This window comes from Canis lupus, chromosome 21 (assembly GCF_011100685.1).
Source record: "Canis lupus familiaris isolate Mischka breed German Shepherd chromosome 21, alternate assembly UU_Cfam_GSD_1.0, whole genome shotgun sequence".
NCBI classification, from domain to species: Eukaryota; Metazoa; Chordata; class Mammalia; order Carnivora; family Canidae; genus Canis; species Canis lupus.
This window is the reverse complement of record NC_049242.1, coordinates 24,871,341-24,890,935: the sequence shown is the minus strand read 5'-3', so window position 1 is coordinate 24,890,935 and position 19,595 is coordinate 24,871,341. Positions and strand designations below refer to the sequence as shown.

At 38.6% G+C, this 19,595-nt stretch overlaps 1 protein-coding gene across 9 annotated transcripts in view; it reads right to left on the bottom strand.

The window, feature by feature from the left end:
• Positions 1-19,595, bottom strand: part of FAM168A (family with sequence similarity 168 member A) — a 186,831-nt gene that overhangs the window by 57,894 nt on the left and 109,342 nt on the right. For 8 of the 9 annotated variants that reach the window (XM_038568709.1, XM_038568708.1, XM_038568707.1 and 5 more), the window contains one exon: positions 6,036-6,123. In XM_038568709.1, coding sequence (XP_038424637.1) covers positions 6,036-6,105 — 70 coding nt within the window. In that variant the 5' untranslated portion in view covers positions 6,106-6,123. Of the gene's footprint in view, positions 1-6,035; positions 6,124-10,221; positions 10,242-19,595 lie in introns of those variants that run through there. The other variant, XM_038568704.1, reaches the window with a different exon arrangement.

Here is a 19,595-nt window from a genome sequence, read left to right as displayed (position 1 = left end):
GCAGAGAAATTAACTTAAAACATAGTTTCAGGGATCCCTGGGTGGCGCAGCGGTTTGGCGCCTGCCTTTGGCCCAGGGCGCGATCCTGGAGACCCGGGATCGAATCCCACATCGGGCTCCCTGCATGGAGCCTGCTTCTCCCTCTGCCTATGTCTCTGCCTCTCTCTCTCCGTGTGACTATCATGAATAAATAAATAAATAAAATCTTTAAAAAAAAAAAAAAAAAAAAAAAACATAGTTTCAGACTTAGGACAGCCCGGGTGGCTCAGCGGTTTAGTGCCATCTTCAGCCCGGGGCCTGATCCTGGAGACCCAGGATCGAGTCCCACCTTAGGGTCCCTGCATGGAGCCTACTTCTCCCTCTGCCTATGTCTCTGCCTCTGTCTCTATGTCTCATGAATAAATAAATAAAATCTTAAAAAAAAAAAAAAAAACAGTTTCAGACTTAGAAACAAAAACAATCCTCCCTCTCTTGCTTGGGAGGAGTACTCATCTAATTCTTATAACTATCCTATGAAATAAATAATATTATCCCAATTTATGAAAGAAATTTAAATTTAGGGAGGTTAAAAGCAAGTTGTCCAAAGTCACCTAGCTATTATCTAACAGAGCTGGGATTTGAATCTGGTTGTGGTTCATTTGATCAAAATACATTTACCAAGTTCTATGTGTCAAGCAGAAACAAGGTTCATTTCCTTTCCAATATATTACATTGCCTAATCTTTTTTGAGCAAATCAATAGATAAATGCAACTGCTTTCTCCTTTCTCAACTTTAGCAATTCAGGGAAAATGAAGGCAGCCAGGATCACAGGAAACCCACAGGATTCCCCTGGGTTCTGTCCACTAAAGTAGCTCAGTCCTCTCTGCCAAAGGGACTTAGGTTGTTGAGACATTAAACAGGGAAAAAATAGAGCAACTACTGCTCAGTGGTTCCTGGTTATTGGAATTAATTTTATCAGAATAAACATATAATAATTTTAGTATACAGTAAATATTTCCAAACAGAAATTTCAAAACATTTACTATTAAGGTTAAATAGGGATAATAAGGCTGCTGCGATAAATACAAACACATGAAATTGAATGTTAGTGACAATAGCTATAGTTCTATCAGGCTTAACTTCCAACATATTTCTGAATGTTATTTAGGTTGCCTAGCATTGAGAAAATCCTGATTTACAAACATAAGTAGCTGCAACTATTGTTTTTTTTTTTTAATTAACATGCATTCTTAGAAGCTTAAGTTAACACATTGATCATCTTATGTGTATAAAAATTGTTCTAAATATTTTTAAACATTTTAATGTTCAATTTTTTAAAATTAAAATTCAATTAGTTAACTTATTATGTACTATTAGTTTCAGAAGTACAGGTCAGTGATTCATCAGTCATATAAAATCCAGTGCTCATTACATCACATGCCCTCCTGAATGCCCATCACCCAGTTACCCCATCTTCTCACCCCCCCTTCCCTCCAGCAACCCTCAGTTTGTTTCCTATGATTAAGAGTCTCTTATGGTTTGTCTCTTTAGTTCTAATTATTTTAAAAAATCAAATCACATACTTGAGAAATTTCTGAAGCATCACCTTAGTGTTCTTATAGAACAAGTACAGAACAATCAGAAAAAGAGTTCTCTGAGATCCCTCCAGTTTCAGTATAGGAAGTTATACAGAATACACAGTAAAGAGCAGTTATAAGAAGGAACCAGTACATTCCATTCACTGCCAATGGCCATCTTCTGGGGCAAAACTCTCTGCTCCCCACCCCCCACCTCCAAACCTGCCATCAAGACCATTATTCATCTATTTTTTTGAGCGTTATTTTCCACTTTCCCTTTTTTCAAATTTATTTTTATTTATTTTTAAAGATTTTATTTATTTGACAGAGAGCATAAGCAGGGGAGCAGCTGGCAGAGGGTGGGTTGAAACAGTCTCCCCACTGAGCGGGGATCCCCATGTGGGAGCTCAATCCCAGGACCCCAGAATCATGACCCGAGCCAAAGGCAGATTCTCAATCAACTGAGCCACCCAGGTACCCCTCTTTTTTTTAAATAAAGATTTTATTTATTTTCTTAAAAGATTTATTTATTTGAGAGAGAGTGAAAGAGCATGTGTTGCCAGCGAGCATGGGGGGCAGGGGTAGAGGGAGAGGGAGTGAGAATTTAAGTAGACTTTGCACTTAGCACAGAGCCCAATGTGGGGCTCCATCTCATGACCCCAAAATCATGACTTGAGCTGAAACCAAGAGTCTAGTGCTCAACCCAGGCTCCCCAAGATTTTTTAAAGTAATCTCCACACCCAACATGGGGCTCAACCCTGAGATCAAAAGTTGCATGCTTTTCTGACTGAGCCAGCCAGCTGCCTCCCCACTTTTTCCCTTTTCTACTCTTTACTCCAGCTAATCTCAAGTACTGACTATACTCTGACCATACCTTCTTACTTCCCCATGTGTTTATTCATACTGTTGCCCTCACCTTGGATTTATACTCACTTTATTTTTGAAGGCCCATGATATGCTAAGAACCATGCCAGACAACCTAAATACATTTTCTCATTTACTTCTATTATCATATATATTACCCATCTTTATTTATTTGTAAATAATAACATTTTTAAGTGCTTACTTTGTGTCAGATATTACATGCTCAGTGCCTTACACTAGCTCATTTAATCTTGATAGCAGCCCTAAATCAAAACAGTATGACACTGACACAAAAGTACACATATAGATCAATGGAACAGAAGAGAGAATACAGAAATAAATACACATTTACATATTTATATGGTTAATTAATCTATGACAAAGGAGGCAAGAATATACAATGGGGAAAAAGTCTCTTTAATAAATGGCACTGGGAAAATTGGACAGTTATGTGCAAAAGAGTGAACTTGGACCACCTTCTTACACCATACACAAAAATAAAGTCAAAATGAATTAAAAATCTAAGCATGAGACCTAAAACCATAAAATTCTTAGAAGAAAACATAGATACTAATCTCTTTGACACTTCCCATTGGAACATTTTTCTAGATATATCTCCTAAGGCAAGGGAAACAATTTTAGTATATGTTCTGCTAAAGTGAGCATGGGCAAGGGAAACAAAAGCACAAATAAACTATAGGGACTACATAAAAATAGAAAGTTTTTGCACAGTGGATGAAACCATCAACAGAATGGAAAAGCAATCTACTAGATGGGAGAAGACAGCTGCAAATGATACATCCAATAATAGATTAAAGTCCAAAATATATAAAGAACTTAGACAACACCAAAAAAACCAAATAATCCAATTAAAAACAAGCAGAGGATCTGTCCAAAATATATATAGAACTTATACAACTCAATACCCCCCAAAATAAATTATCCAATTAAAAATGGGGGATCCCTGGGTGGCGCAGCAGTTTAGTGCCTGCCTTTGGCCCAGGGTGCGATCCTGGAGACCCAGGATGGAGTCCCACGTCGGGCTCCCGGTGCATGGAGCCTGCTTCTCCCTCTGCCTATGTCTCTGCCTCTCTCTCTCTCTCTCTGTGACTACCATAAATAAATTAAAAAAAAAGTTAAAAAAAAATGGGCAGAAGGGGCATCTGGGTGGCTCAGTCAATTAAATGTCTGCCTTCAGTTTGAGTTGAGACCCGGGAGTCCTGGGATTGAGCTCCACATCAGGCTCCCTACTCAGCAGGCAGTCTGCTTCTTCCTCTGCCCTCACCCCTCTTGCTCATGCTGCCCCCTCCCCTCTGATAAATCTTAAAAAAGAAAGAAAAAAGAAAAGAAAGACTACATTTTGGGATGCCTGGGTGGCTCAGCGGTTGAGCGTCTGCCTTCAACTGAGGGCGTGATCTCAGGGTCCGGGATTGAGTCCCTCACGTGGTTCCTTGCAGGGAGCCTGCTTCTCCCTCTGCCTATGCCTCTGCCTCTCTCTCGGAGTCTCTCATGAATAAATAAATAAAATCTTAAAAAAAAAATGGGCAGAAAATTTGAATAGACATTTTTCCAAAGAAGACATAAAAATGGCAAATAGACACATGAAAAGATGCTCAACATCACTCACCATCAGAGAAATACAAAACTACAATGAGATCTCATTTCACACTAAAATAAAAAACACAAGAAACAACAAGTGTTGGTGAGGATGTGGAGAAAAAGAATCCCATGTGCACTGTTGATGAGAATGTAAATTGGTAGACACTGTGGAAAACAGTATGGAGGTTCCTCAAAAAATGAAAACAGAAATATCATATGATCTAATAATTCCACTACTGTGTATTTACCCAAAGAAAACAAAAACACTAATTTGAAAAGATATATGCACCCCTATGTTTGTTGCAGCATTGTTTGTAACAGCCAAAGTATAGAAGCAACCCAAATGTCCACTAACAAATGAATGGATAAAAAAGATGTGGAGGGTATGTGTGTGTGTGTGTGCACAAATGGAATATTACTCATAAAAAGGAATGAGACCTTATCATTTCCGACAACATGGATGGACCTAGAGAATATTTCACTAAGTGAAATAAGACAAAGAAAGATAAATACCACATGATTTCACTTATATATGGAATCTAAAAAATAAATGAATAAACAAAAAGCAGAAACAGACCTATATATAAAAAACACAAACTGATGGTTGCCAGAGAGGAGCTGGTGGGGGATGCAAAATGGGTGAAGAGGAGTTGGACATACAGGCTTCCAAATATAAAATGAATAAAAAGGATAAAAGGGACAGCATAAGGAGAGTCAATGATATTGTCTTAGTGTTGCATGGTGATAGATGGTAGGTATACTTGTGGTGAGCATAGCACAACAAAATAGACTTACTGAATTAGTATGTTGTACACCCAAAACTAAAGTAATATTGTATGTCAACTATACTTCAATAAAACAAAAAACAAGAAACAAAAAAACAAAAAACCCTAGAGGGATCCCTGCGTGGCTCAGCAGTTCAGTGCCTGCCTTCGCCCCAGGGTGTGATCCTGGAGTCCGGGGATTGAGTCCTGCATGTCAGGCTCCCTGCATGGAGCCAGCTTCTCCCTCTGCCTGTGTCTCTGTATCTCTCTCTCCGTGTCTCTCATGAATAAATAAATAAAATCTTAAAAAATTAAAAAAAAATTAAAAACCCTAGAATAATGAATAAGTGGTAAAAATGAAAGAAAGAATACTAGTAAAAATGAAAGAAAGAATACTATTGCCCTCATTTTATAATGGGAGTACCAAGGCTCTGGAAGGTTAAAAATTTGCCTAAAGCCAAGTAGAGGAGAGAGAATGCTTCCTGAAAGAGTGCTGTCTGAGCTCAGAGCTGAGTTCTTAAAGAATAAGGTGAAGTTGTCAGGGGACAATGGCATTCCAGACAGAAAAACAACATACACAAAGACAGAGAAGTAGGAAACAGCTTGGTATCAAGTTCAGGAATAAGATCAGTCTTCAGAATCAGCAGACCTGGGTTCAAATATCTATTTTTGTTTTTGTTTCATGGTCTCTTACTGTTGACTATGGTTTTCTCAACTGTGAAATGGTGATAAGAAGCTGTACCATGAAGAACTGCTTTAAGGGGGATCCCTGGGTGGCTCAGCGGTTTGGCACCTGCCTTCGGCCCAGGGCATAATCCTGGAGTCCCAGGATCAAGTCCCACATCAGGCTTCCTGCATGAAACCTGCTTCTCCTCTGTGTCTGTCTGTGTCTCTGCCTCTCTCTCTCTCTCTCTGTGTGTGTGTCTCTCATTAATAAATAAATAAAATCTTAAAAAAAAAAGAACTGCTTTAAGATTAAAATTAAACATTTGAAAGTATGTATCACAGGTCCAGGCCCATAGTAGGTACTCAATAAATAAATGTTACCTCTCTTCATTTCCCTTAGTTGAAAGTTCAATAATGTTTAGTTGTAAGAACTGGACCCTAGACATATATCTCTTCTATAAGTGCCAAGCATTATCAGAGCTTTTGGAGGCTCTGGTAAAGTATACCAAAAGTCATTTAGCATGTTATTTGGTAGTATCCTTAACCACCATTTTTCAAAATAAGAACTATTCTCACACCACTCACCTGTGTAGGCCATGTTCTTAGGGTTGCCATAAGGAGCCCCAGGCTGCACGGGGCTATAAACAGGGTTCATTGTGGAAGACTGAGGATCCTATTGAGAAACAAAAAAAAGAGCACCGATTATTGATTGCTCGTTTTCCCTGACATCAGCTTCCCCTCTACAACCTTCAATTTATACTCCGAGAACAACTCGGTACAGCAGAAAGAGGACTAAACAAAAAGCCATTTGTCTGTACTTGGCCCTATGCTATACATTTTGCTCATCATATAGATAAAGATACTGAGAAGCAGAGAGGTGATACAACTTACCTAATGTCAACCAGGCCTTCTGCCTTTCAGTTCAGAACCAGACCCATTCTCCCACAGGTGATTATGCCACTAGAATACTGTGTGGCACTGACCAAGTCACTTCCCCTCACTGGACTCCAATGTCCTGATGTGAAATTAATCAGTTTAGATTCTCTGAGGTACTCTCTAATTCTAAGGATGTTAGTCTAGGAGCTAGGAAAGGATGCACTTCTACTGCTCACCAAGGGAGCCCAAGAGCAAACAGTGAGCACATACACTATTAGGAAGAGCAGCAAGTATCTCACCAATTTTTTGCATCTGCAGAGGACATGATATCAGTTACTAGTAGAAAAAATAGAAATTTATTGCCATTGATCACTCTAATGCAAACAAGGAAACATAGCCAAGATCTCTTTCAAAATTTATTCAACGGAAAGATATAAACTTGGAAATTTGTGTGTAGTAAGTATCACCTGCACAAGTGCTCTGTTAATTATCTTAATGAAGCACAGTCTCCATTCTGATTAATGGAAAAATCTGTCATTAAACTCTATTAGCCAGCCAATTTGTCCCATCTTGTTTAGGGAACCATCTCCCACGTATAGGCCAACACATTTGAAAAACTTGTCTCTACAAATATATTATTTACACTTCATAAAAATCAAACAATTCCCTCCTAAGTAGGCTCACATGATGGATGGGCAATTTTTTAGGTCATTAACTTCTCTTGTAGCACCTCAGGATAGGAAACAAGTCAAATGTCAAGATAGGCAGTGAACAGCTGGCTTGATGACAATTGCTCTGCAATTAATTAAGTCTCTCCAGGGTTCTGGAAGGAAAGGTGAAGTAAAAATGAGTTCCTAAGGAGAGGAAGGTAGGGCGGTCAAACAGGCAAAAAGGGAAATGCTGCTGGTCAATTTCAGAGGCTTAGAACTTCCTGAAATGTACCCAATGGGCAGCCCTGGCAAATCACCCCAGGGCAACAGACTAAACTACTCCCAGTTGACAAATGAAACCAGAAAAACCTGACGAAAATTATAGGAGATATATATTTCAGCACACCTTAAGAAGAAAAAACCCTTGCAGCCAGAGTTATCCAAGAATACCACCAAGTGACACTCTCTCTCTAAATATAAGCATTCTCCTAACAGATACTGGGAGAATTAAGAGAGATCTCACAATGTCAAAATACACTGCAAACTGTCAGGTGGCATGCAGAGGTAAATGATGATGGTGATGATGTGACAACAGTAACAACACGGAAGACCACTTGTACATTTTCCCTCCTTGGATCTCTCTTCTGCCCAACTAGTTCTCTGCTAAATAAGCTAGGGTAAGCAAGACTGTGCTAAGCAGTAGAACTAGCCCTGTAAACCTCTGGTCACTCTCCTACTAGAAAATACCCTGTGTTGCTGATTGGGCAAGGTATGACCTTGCTTTTTATAACCAAGGAAATGCATCAGTTTTGGAACTGGTCTCCTGCTGCTCCAAAATGAGGCCCACACCCTCAAAAGGAGATTATGTCTGAGCAATACTCCATAACAGTATCAATTCCAAGCTCAACTAATGACTGACAGAAATAAGGTCTGCCAGGGGTTCAAAATTTGGATTAAGAATGTGATAGTCATGTCTGGGGAAGCTGCTCACAGAAAGAAAGGGTTCCTGGCTTTCAAGGGAAGGTCAATTTTTTATAAGAGAATCTACATACTGTTAATAGTTTCAGAGATAGGCTAAAAATGTGTAGGAAGTTCACAAACTCTATGATCAGGCGGATTTAGGTTCAAATCCTGGAACTGCCACATACCAAGTGTGGGGCTGGTGGCAAGTCCACTGACCTTCCTGAGCTTCAGTTTCCTCTAGCCTTATAATGTAAAATAATAATACATTCTTATTAGAGCTCTTCTTAGAGCTGTTGTAAGATTTGGGTTTTTTTAAAGACCAACTTATTGAGGTACAATTTACACATAGTGAAACTTATTCCTTTTGGGTATGCAGTTCTTTGAGCCCTGAAAGATGTAGTCATATAAGCACTCCCCTACAAGTAAGATATAAAGCATTTTCATCACCCTCTCCCCAAATTCTCTCATCTTTGTAGTCAATCCCCTCCCACTGATTCCCAGCCTGTGACAACTACTGATCTGTTTTCTGTTGTTCTATACCTGTACACACATATCAAATTTCACTTTACAGATGAAAAAAAGTGATGCTGAGAAAAGGCAAATGAACAGTCCAAGGTCACAAAGCAAGTAAGGGCAGGGTCAAGACTAGCACCCCGGGCAGCCCGGGTGGCTCAGTGGTTTAGCGCCGCCTTCAGCCCAGGGCCTGATCTTGGAGACCCGGATCGAGTCCCACGTTGGGCTCCCTGCATGGAGCCTGCTTCTCCCTCTGCCTGTGTCTCTGCTGCGTTCTCTCTTGCTCTCTTTGTCTCCCATCAATAAATAAATAAAATCTTAAAAAAGAAAAGACTAGCACCCCAAATGTATCGAAGACCTAAATGAGAGAGCTAAAAATATAAAACTCATAACAGGAAAAAAAAATACAAGCACAAATCTTTGTAACCCTGGATTTGGCAATGGTTTCTTAAATATGATGCCAACAGCATAAACAAAGGAAAAAAAATTGGTATACCAGATTCATCAAAACTAAAAACTTTTGTGCTTTAAAGGACACCATTAAGAAAGTAAAAGACAACCCACAGAATGAGAGAAATTTGCAAATCATTAACAGCTGACCCTTGAACAATGCAGGGGTTAGGGGCACTGAACTCCTCTGCAGTCCAAAATCTCATGTAATTTTTGACTCCCCAAAAACCTAACTACGAAGAACCTTCTGCTGACTAGAAGCCTAATAACAGAAACATTCAATTAACACATATTTTGTGTATGTATTACATACTGTATTCTTATGACAAAGCAAGCTAGAAAAAGAAAATATTAAGAAAATCATAAGGAAGAGAAAATACATTTATAGTACTGTAAAAAATCCATCTGTCAGTGGATCCACACAGTTCAAACGTGTGTTGCTCAAAGATCAAATGAAAGGATAGGGGATTTGTACTTAAAATATATAAAGAACTCTTTTCTTAACTCAAAAATAAAAGGCCACTAACTCAATTAAAAAATGGCCAAAGGATCTGGACACGCATTTCTTCAAAAAAGTTATATAAATGGCCAATAAGCATATGAAAAGATGCAAATCAAAACCAAATGAGATACCACTTCACACACACTAGATGGCTATAATCAGAAAGATAACAAATAGTGTTGGGGAGGATGTGGAGAAATTGGAACCCTCATACAATGCTGGTGGGAATGTAAAATGATACAGCCACTTTAGGCAAGTCTGTCAGTTCCTCAAATAGTTAAACGTAGAGTTACCGTATGATCCAGAAATTCTACTCCTAGGCATCCACCACAGAGAAATGAAAATGTATGTCCACGTGAATGTTCGTAGCAGCATTATTCACAATAGTCAAAAGAAGGAAACAACTCAAATGTTCAACTGGTGAGCAGTTGAATGTGGAACCAGTGGAACGTGGTATATCCATATAGTAAAATATTTGGCAACAAAAAAAATGAAGTATTGATACAACATGAATGAACCTTGAAAACATTATATTAAGTGAATGAGACCAATCACAAAAGGCCACATATTATGTGATCCCATTTATATGAAATTTCCAAAATAGGCAAACTTATAGAGACAAAAGGTAGATTAGCAGTTGCCCAGATTAGTTCATGATACATGAAATCTAGTAACTTCCAAATCCACATCTTTCTCACATTATTATAACATAACACTCAGTCAAAAATCCATACCCGCACACACTCTACTTCCTGGACATTTCTTTTTGATCACTCCATTAGCAATTCAAACCCATCATACCCAAAAGTAAACTCACCATCTTTCCCCAGGCCCATTCTTCCATCCTGTATCGCCTGTCTCAGAGTTACTGACAATCCATTCACCTAACACGTAAGAGAAAAACCTGGAATTCAACCCATTCCTCCTGCTCTTTCATACCTGATCAATCACCAACTCCCCAAAACCCCTAACTTTCTCATTGCTATTTTCTCATTGCTGTTTTAAGTTACATCATCTCTTGTCTAAACTACTACAACAATCTCAAGAGGTCATTTTCCAAAATTTAACCCAGTCTATCTCATTCCTGATATTCTTTATTAAAACACAGGTTGGATGGGTTATTCCCTTCAAAGGCTTTGGGAATAAAATCCGAACCCCTTAACATGGTATACAATATTCTCTATGCTCTATCTGGGATGGGGCTCAGGACTCTATGTATTTATGTTCCCAAGGAGATTTTGAAGCTCAGTTTGAAGACTGCCTGTGACTCTTTCCCAAATACCATTTGTCCCACATGAACCTGTAGAGGAATTGAGATACAGCAGTGAACAAGAAAAACAAATATTCCTACCTGCATTTGAGTTGAGGGAGGGGGGAGAGACAAAATTTTCTAAAAAGTGAAAAATTTCTCGGTGGTAAATGCAACAGAGAAATTCAGTTAGGGAGTGCTAAGGGGAGAGAATGCAAATTTTATTATTATTTTATTATTTTCCATTTTTTTTAAAGATTCCATTTTTATTTATTTGACAGAGAGACAGAGAGCACAAGCAGGGGAAATATCAGGGGGAAAGGGAGAAGCAGGCCTCCTGCCAAGTGGGAAGCCTTACCCAGGGCTTGATCCCAGGACCCTGTTTTATGACCCCAGCCAAAATCAGATGCTCAACTGACTGAGCCACCCAGACACCCCAAGAGTGCAATTTTTTAAATGGCTAGAGAAAATATATTTGAGTTATTATTGAGTGACATTTAAGCAATAAAGTTGAAGTGGCAAGCCATACAACTGAGAGGAAACTGTCCAAGTAGAGGAAACAGCAAATGCAAATGCCCTAAAGTGGAACTATGTTTGAGAAATAGAATGTATGCCAGTTTCGCTGGAAAGCAATAAAAGAGAAAAGAGTGGACAGTGAGACCAGAGAGGTAATAAGGGCCTAATCATGCCAAGACCTCTAGACCAGTATAAGGACTTTGTTTTTTATTTGAAATGAGATAAGGACGCCTGGGTGGCTCAGTGGTTGAACATCTGCCTTTGGCCTAGGGTGTGATCCTGGAGTCCTGGGATGGAGTCCCACATCAGGCTCCCTGCATGGAGCCTGCTTCTCCCTCTGCCTGTGTCTCTGCCTCTCTCTCTCTCTCTCTCCCTCTCTGTCTCTGTGTGTCTCTCATCAATAAATAAACTAAACCTTAAAAAAAAAAAATGAGATAAGCCCCTAGAGTATTTTGAGCAAAAGGGTGACATGATTTGACTTTATTATAAGATTACTTTGACTGGGGACGCCTGGGTGGCTCAGTGGTTGAGCATCTGCCTTTGGCTCAGGGCATGACCCTGGAGTCCCGGGATTGAGTCCCACATCGGACTTCCTGCATGGGGCCTGCTTCTCCCTTCTCCTGCTTCTCTCTCTCTGTCTCTCTGTGTGTGTCTGGGATCCCTGGGTGGCGCAGCGGTTTGGCGCCTGTCTTTGGCCCAGGGCGCGATCCTGGAGACCCGGGATCGAATCCCACATCGGGCTCCCAGTGCATGGAGCCTGCTTCTCCCTCTGCCTGTGTCTCTGCCTCTCTCTCTGTGTGACTATCATAAATAAATAAAAAATTTTTAAAAAAAAGAATAAATAAATTAAAATCTTAAAAAAAAAAGGATTACTTTGACTGTTGAGCTGAGATCATTTGGCATGAGGGCAAGAGTTCAAGAAGAGAGATCAGTTAGGAAGCTATTTGAAATAATCCAGATAAAAGATAACGGTGGCTTCAGATAGGATGGCAGCAGTGGTGATAGTGGTGGTGGAAAGCAGTCATATTTTGGATATATTCTGAAGATTAGGCTGACAAAAATTACTAATCGACTGAATATGGAGTATGAGAAGAAGGACATCAAGGGTGACTGTAAAGCTAACTTGAGAAACTGGAATAATAAAAATATCACTTACTAGGATAAGAACTATGAAAGAAGCATTTTTTTTTTTTAGTAAAAAACAGAAATTTGGGTTTGGACTTAAATTTGAGACACCTAAGAATTCTGCTTACAATGGTTGATACACAATGAGCATTCTGTAGGGGTTAACCATTACCACTATTATAAATATTGTCTTTATTACAGACAGCTACCATTTATTGAACATCCACCATGTGATAGGTACTGTGCTAGGGACTTATTAAGTCCTTACGAGTCTTTTAAGGTAACAGTAATCTATATGACAGGTAAATAAACTTAAGTCCAGAGAAATAAAGCAAACTATCCAAATCATTACTAAGAATTGAGAAAATTTGTTTCATAGCCAGGTCTGTCTGATTCCAATGTCCAAGCTATTTCCACCATGCTAGATGAATTTCCCAGTCTCCCAAACCCAGCACTAGATTCTCCTCTGGAATGTCAGGCCCTGAATCCTTCCCTTTAACTCAGGGTGCCTTATGCTACGCTTGGATCCTGATAGATCTCACCAGGGAGGCAGTTCATATCTATCTTCTGGGCCCCTGCTGGGCATACATGGTCAATTACAAGAGAATAAAAGTACTGCCTGCCTGACTTCTACAACCTCAGCTATCATATATACTACCCATCCAACTTGATTTCACTTCTTAAGATACATGCCCATTGTGCACAGCCTGCCTTCCTCTCTCTCCTGAGCCAAGGACGGAGTTCCTCTGCTTTCTGGGGCTGAACCACAGCAAATCTATTTCTTGTGCCAGCAAACACAACTCTGCAATAGCTTCTCATTTTATTCAGAATAAAATCCAAAGTCCTTATAAAAGTCTACAAGGCATTATATTATGTGATCTGACCTCACATGCCCACATCTCTGATTACAACTCCTACCATTATCCCCTTGCTTTCTCCACTCAAATCACAATGATCTCCTTGTTTCCTGAACATACCATGCATGCTTACATCTCAGCATCTTTGCATTTGCTCTTCTCCACACCCAGAAAGCCCTTCCCTCAGATATCCAAATGACTATATTCCCTCACATCATTCAGGTCTCTGCTCAAATGTCACCTTACCAGAAATGACTTCCTTACTAACTTAACCAATCTACCTAAAACAGTTCCTCCAAATGTTATTCCATGTCCCTCTCATCCTACTTTACCTTTTCTACTTACACCTATCACAACCTGATATATTTTCTTGCCTATTTATTTATTCTCTCCATTAGAGTAAGTTCAACAAGAACAAGGATTCTCTTTGTCTTGTATCCCCAGTACCCAGAATACAGTACCTCACACATAAAAGACACTAAATACATAGTAGTTGAATAAATAATGAACTATCCTTCATGCTTCTCCAAAAGACAACTTTAAAAAAAGTTTCAAAGTGTTTGGCACTTCTTGGCGTATCTCAGAGAACTACCTGACTCCACATCTCTCCAGTGTTCACAGAAGCTTCAATTGATAGCTCACCTCTCTAACTGCAGAACCAGCAGTGGTGAGCCAGGCAATGGAACAACGTGTGAGAGAGGGAAAGAAAACTTTCCTTCTGGTGGAGCTTTCATTCCCAGACTGTTCTGCAAGTGGCCTGCTGCTGCACTCAAAAAACATGTGAATATTTCTTTCAAACCAACAGCAAAACCTATGAGCATAAAATGACAAGGAAAAAAAAAGCCTATGTATTCAGGATGAATACTTGGAAGTACTACTATATGCACAGCAGGTTGCAGTGTTAAGAATTATTATTGCAGCTTGCAAACTATTTTAAAACTTTTAAAGAATTTTACCATTTACAAAGTGTTTATACTTTACAAATTTTTTTTTTTTTTTTTTTTTTTACTTTACAAAATTTTTAACCACTATTTTACTTGGTCCTTTGAGGTAAGCAATGCAAGGATTCTTAATTTCATTTGACAGATAAAGAAATGAAAGCTCAAAGGTTTAATTCACATTGGATGGATACTGTACAGAAAACAGGGATGGTGTCTGCCCAAAGGAAGTTATGGTCTAGCTGGGGAACTTCTAAAGTTCAACAAAAATTAAGATACCAAAAAATATACAAGGAGACAGAAATTCTGGAATGCTTAAAATGCCTGGCAAACCCTCTCCCCAAAAAGCAACAATATAACTGGACAAAATGGTCAAAACCAACCAATTCAGGCCTCTGAAAAATAACCAAAGGGATACAGCTAATTGAGAAATGTTGATTCAAGGAAAATTACTGAACTGGAGCAGGTGGGTAGCTCAGTCAGTTAAGAGTCTGACTCTTGATCTCAGCTCAGGTCTTGATCTCAGGGTAGTGAGGTCAAGGCCCACACTGGGCCCCACACTAGGTGTGGAATCTACTTAAAAAATAAAAGAAAAATAAAAATTACTGAACCATACTAAGAACAGCAAAAATCTGTGGTGTTTTAACCTAGGGCTGCCCCTATCTCCCAACCCCCAGCTCCCTGGGAATAATTCCATCAGGGCAGGCCAGGGCAGGTCAAGAGGACAACTGGTGCCAGAGTGGGCTGATTTAATCTGAAGCTGAGCATAGAGAACCAGCTCTGGATATTGCCCAGCATCATTGTCAAAAACAATAGAGGGACAATCTGGGGAACAATAGTAAACAATCCAGGAAGGCCACTACTGTAGCTAGATTCAGGTCAGAATACTAGTTAGAGCAGGCAACAGAGCATATAAACCAGAAATTTAAAAGGGAATACTAGAGAACAAAACAGCCATAATGTGTCTTGATAAGACCCACTATGGTATCCCTGACGGTTAAGATTTCACAACTGCTAAGGAGAAACCGGAGAAGGTCCTAGCTATCTACTGACTCTATGTGAATGTGAGGCCTTGAACACACTAAAAGTAAAGGCTGAAGCAGAATTTTAAATTGACTGAACTCTGAATGCATTCTCCAAATGACAAACAGATCCATCAGGGCAGAAGATTTCCTGGCCTAGGGTTTAAGTCAATCACTGACCACTAATCTACAATGACCCAGAGTGACTTTAAGAAGCCAGGTTTAAAAATTAAAACAATAATTTTAAAAATATGACCAGAAAAAACTTTCATGTTAAATAATTAAGCATTCATGCTTTAAAAAAAAAAAAAAAAAAAAAGACATCAGGAGTCACACACTGCAAGAGATAGACTGTAGAACAGTGTAAATAAACAAAAACACCCAGCAACAATATCCAACCTCCATGAGAAGAATCTGAATTAAGAGTTGCCACAATATATTATCTAAAACATGCAGTTTTCAACAAACATACAAAAAAATGAATCAGGGCAGCCCGGGTGGCTCAGCACTTTAGTGCTGCCTTCGGCCCAGGGCGCATGATCCTGGAGATCCGGGATCAAGTCCCGCGTTGTGCTCCCCAGGTAGAGCCTGCTTCTCCCTCTGCCTGTGTCTCTGCCTCTCTCTCTCTCTCTCTCATGAATAAATAAATAAAATCTTTAAAAAAAATCATGGATCATGCAAAGAAATAGAGAAGAGTGCCCCACTTACCAGGAAAAGAAAAGACGATTATAAATACTGACTAAGGGGGCCCAGATGTTGAAATCAGCAGAGAAATATTTCAAAACAGGTGTTATAAATAATGCTAAAAAGAATCAAGGGAACCTATACTCAAAGAACTAAGTGAAAGTATGATGATAATAATCCATCAAATAGAGAATGTCAATATACGGAAGTTACAAAAATTTTTTAAAAAATGGAAATTGTATTCTGAGATGAAACATTCAAGAGGAACTCAATAACAAATCTCAGCTGGCAGAAGAAAAAAAATCATCAAACTGAAAGATCAATACAAATTATGCAATCTGACAAAAAGAAATTAGAGTGGCCTGTGGGAAACTATCTATCAGAGCAATATATAAGTAATGGGAGTTCCAGAAAGAGGAAAAAAATATGAGCAGAAAAAATATTTGAAGACATAATGGCCAAAAGCTTTCCAAATTTTATTTTAAAAACATACATTAAACTACATATCTAAAATAGGTAATGAATTCCAAGTTGGCTAAACACAAAAAATATCTATACCTGCATACATTGTTGTAAAAACTGTGGAAAACCAAAGAGAATTTTTTTAAGTAGCAAGAGAAAACAATTTATCAGATAAAAGGGAACAAGATTAACAGCTCACTTCTCATAAGAAATAGTAGAAAGCTAGAGGCAGAAGAATGATATATAAAATGTGCTGAAAGAAAAAAAAGCAAACATATTAACCAAGATTTATAACCCTCTTGGAACCACAGAAAAGCCTAAACAGCCAAAGCAATTCTGAGAAAGAACAAAGCTGGAGGTATCACAATTCCAGATTTCAAGATATACTACAAAGCTATAGGGACGCCTGGGTGGCTTAGCAGTTAAGCATATGCCTTCGGCTCAGGACATGATCCTGGAGTCCTGGGATCGAGTCCCACATCAGGCTCCCTGCATGAACCCTGCTTCTCCCTCTGCCTATGTTTCTGCCTCTCTCGCTCTCTGTGTCTCATGAATAAATAAATAAAATCTAAAAAAAAAAAAAAAAACCCTGTAGTAATCACAACAATATGGTATTGGCAAAAAAAAAAAAAAAAAAAAAAAAGAAAAGAAAGAAAAAAGAAAAGAAAGAAAAGAAAGAAAAAGAAAAGAAAGAAAAGAAAGAAAAGAAAGAAAAGAAAGAAAAGAAAGAAAAGAAAGAAAAGAAAGAAAAGAAAGAAAAGAAAGAAAAGAAAGAAAAGAAAGAAAGAAAAGAAAGAAAGAAAGAAAGAAAGAAAGAAAGAAAACCAGACACACAGATCAATGGAACAGAGACCCCAGAAATAAAACCACATTTATATAGTCCATCTATGACAAAGGAGGCAAGAACACACAATGGGGAAAAGACAGTCTTTTCAATAAATGGTGCTGGGAAAACTGGACAGCTACATGTAAAAGAATGAACCTGGACTACTTTCTAACACTATACACAAAAATAAACTCAAAACAGGTTAAAGATCTAAGCGTGGGACCTGAAACCATAAAAATCCTAGAAGAGAACACAGGCAACAATTTCTCTAACATCAGCCATAGCAACATTTTTCTAGATATATTTCCTAAGGCAAGAGAAACAAAAGCAAAAATATTGGGACTATATCAAAATAAAACGCTTTGCACAGTGAAGAAAACTATCAACAAAACAAAAAGACAACCTACTGAATGGGAAAAGATACTTGCAGATGATGTATCTGATAAGAGGCTGATATCCAAAATATATAAAGAACTTATATAACTCAACACTAAAAAAAAAAAAAAAAACAAAATGCCCACTACCACAACAAAAAAGGCAGTCTGACTAAAAAATGGGCAAAGGACCTCAATAAACATTTTCCTAAAGAAGACATACAGATGGCCAGCAGACATATGAAAAAATGCTCAACATCACTCATCATCAGGGAAAGGCAAATCAAAACCACAAAGAGATATCGTCTCATGTCTGTTAGAATGGTGAAATTAAGAAGACAAGAAACTGGGACGCCTGGGTGGCTCAGCGGTTTGGCACCTACCTTTGGCCCAGGGCGTGATCCTGGAGTCCCGGGATCGAGTCCCACATTGGGCTCCCTGCATGGAGCCTGCTTCTCTCTGTCTCTACCTCTCTCTCTCTCTCTGTCTTTCTCATGAATAAATAAATAAAATCTTAAAAAGGAAAAAAAAGACAAAATGCAACAAAGAAAGAATGTGGAGAAAAAAGAAGCTTTGTGCACTGTTGGTAAAATCGTAAACTGGTACAGCCACTGTGGAAAACAGTATGGAGGTTCCTCAAAAAGTTAAATTAGAAAAAAAAATTAAATTAGAAATACCATATGACCCAATAATCCCACTAATGGACATTATGAAAACAGAAACTGAAAAAGATATATGCACCCCTATGTTTATTGCAGCATTATTTACAATAGCCAAGACATGGAAGCAACCTAAGTGTCCTTCAAAAGACAAATGCACAAGGAAAACGTATATACATACAAACAAGAGAATAAACATAACAGAGCATTACACAGCCATAAAAAAGGGTGAGATGATGTCATTTAAGAAAACATGGATGGACCTATAAGGTATTATGCTAAGTGAAATTAAGTCAGACTAGAAAGGCAAATACCATGATTCCATTTATAAATGGAATCTATAAAAAATGAATAAACAAAAAGCAGAATTAGAACTATAAATACAGAGAACAAACTGATGGTTGCCAGAGGGGTCTAGGATGGGAGGGTGGCACAACAGACGTGAAGAGCAGAGGGAGATACAGGCCTCCAGTTATGAAATGAGTAAGTCATGGGAATAAAAAAGCAGAGCATAAAGAATATAGTCAGTGAACTTGTCATAGCAATGTAACTGGACAGATGGTAACTATACTTGTGAACACAGTGTAATGTATAAACTTATCAAATCACTAAGTTGTATACTTAAAATGAATGTAATGCTGTATGTCAATTTTACTTAAAATAAATAGAAATAAAAATAACATATTCTCCTTAAAAACTTATAATTCCAGTAAAGCTATCATTCAAAACTGAAGGCTAAAACAAAGACATTCCCACATAAATAATGACTGAGATACCTGCCTTTCAAAAAATACTTAGGAAATACTGGGGGGGGAGGTAGGAGGAATACCTAAAACTATCAGGCTGAAAGGAAACAGCACTAGAGAGTAATTCAAACCCATGTGAAGAAATAAAGAGCACCAGAAAGGTGATTATGTAGGTGAATATAAAAGTATAAGTATTTTTATCCTAATAGATTTAAAAGACAGCTATATAAAACAGTAAGTCGAAAATCATATTGTTGCACAGGGTCATCTGGGTGGCTCAGTGGTTGAGCATCTGCCTTTGGCTTGGGTCATGATCCTGGGGTCCTGGGATGGAGCCCCACATCAGGCTTTCCGCGGAGAGCCTGCTTCTGTCTCTGCCTCTCTTCTGTGTCTCTCTGTGTCTAAATAAGATCTTTAAAAATTAAAAAAAAAAAATAAAACCATTATTGTTGCACATATATAATTATTAATTTATATAAAAACAAGAGCCCAGTGATGTCTGGGTGGCTCAGCTGGTTAAGCATCCAACTCATGGTTTCAGCTCAGGTCATGGTCTCAGGGTTGTTGGATGGAGCCTCATGTCTGGCTCTATGCTCAGTATGGAGTCTGCTAGAGATTCTCTCTCTCTCTCTCTCTGCCCCTCCCCCCAATAATAAATAAAATCTTAAAAACAAAAACCAAGAGCCCAAGTAAAGGAGAGGGGGAATGGAATTTTATCAGAACAAAGTTTTTC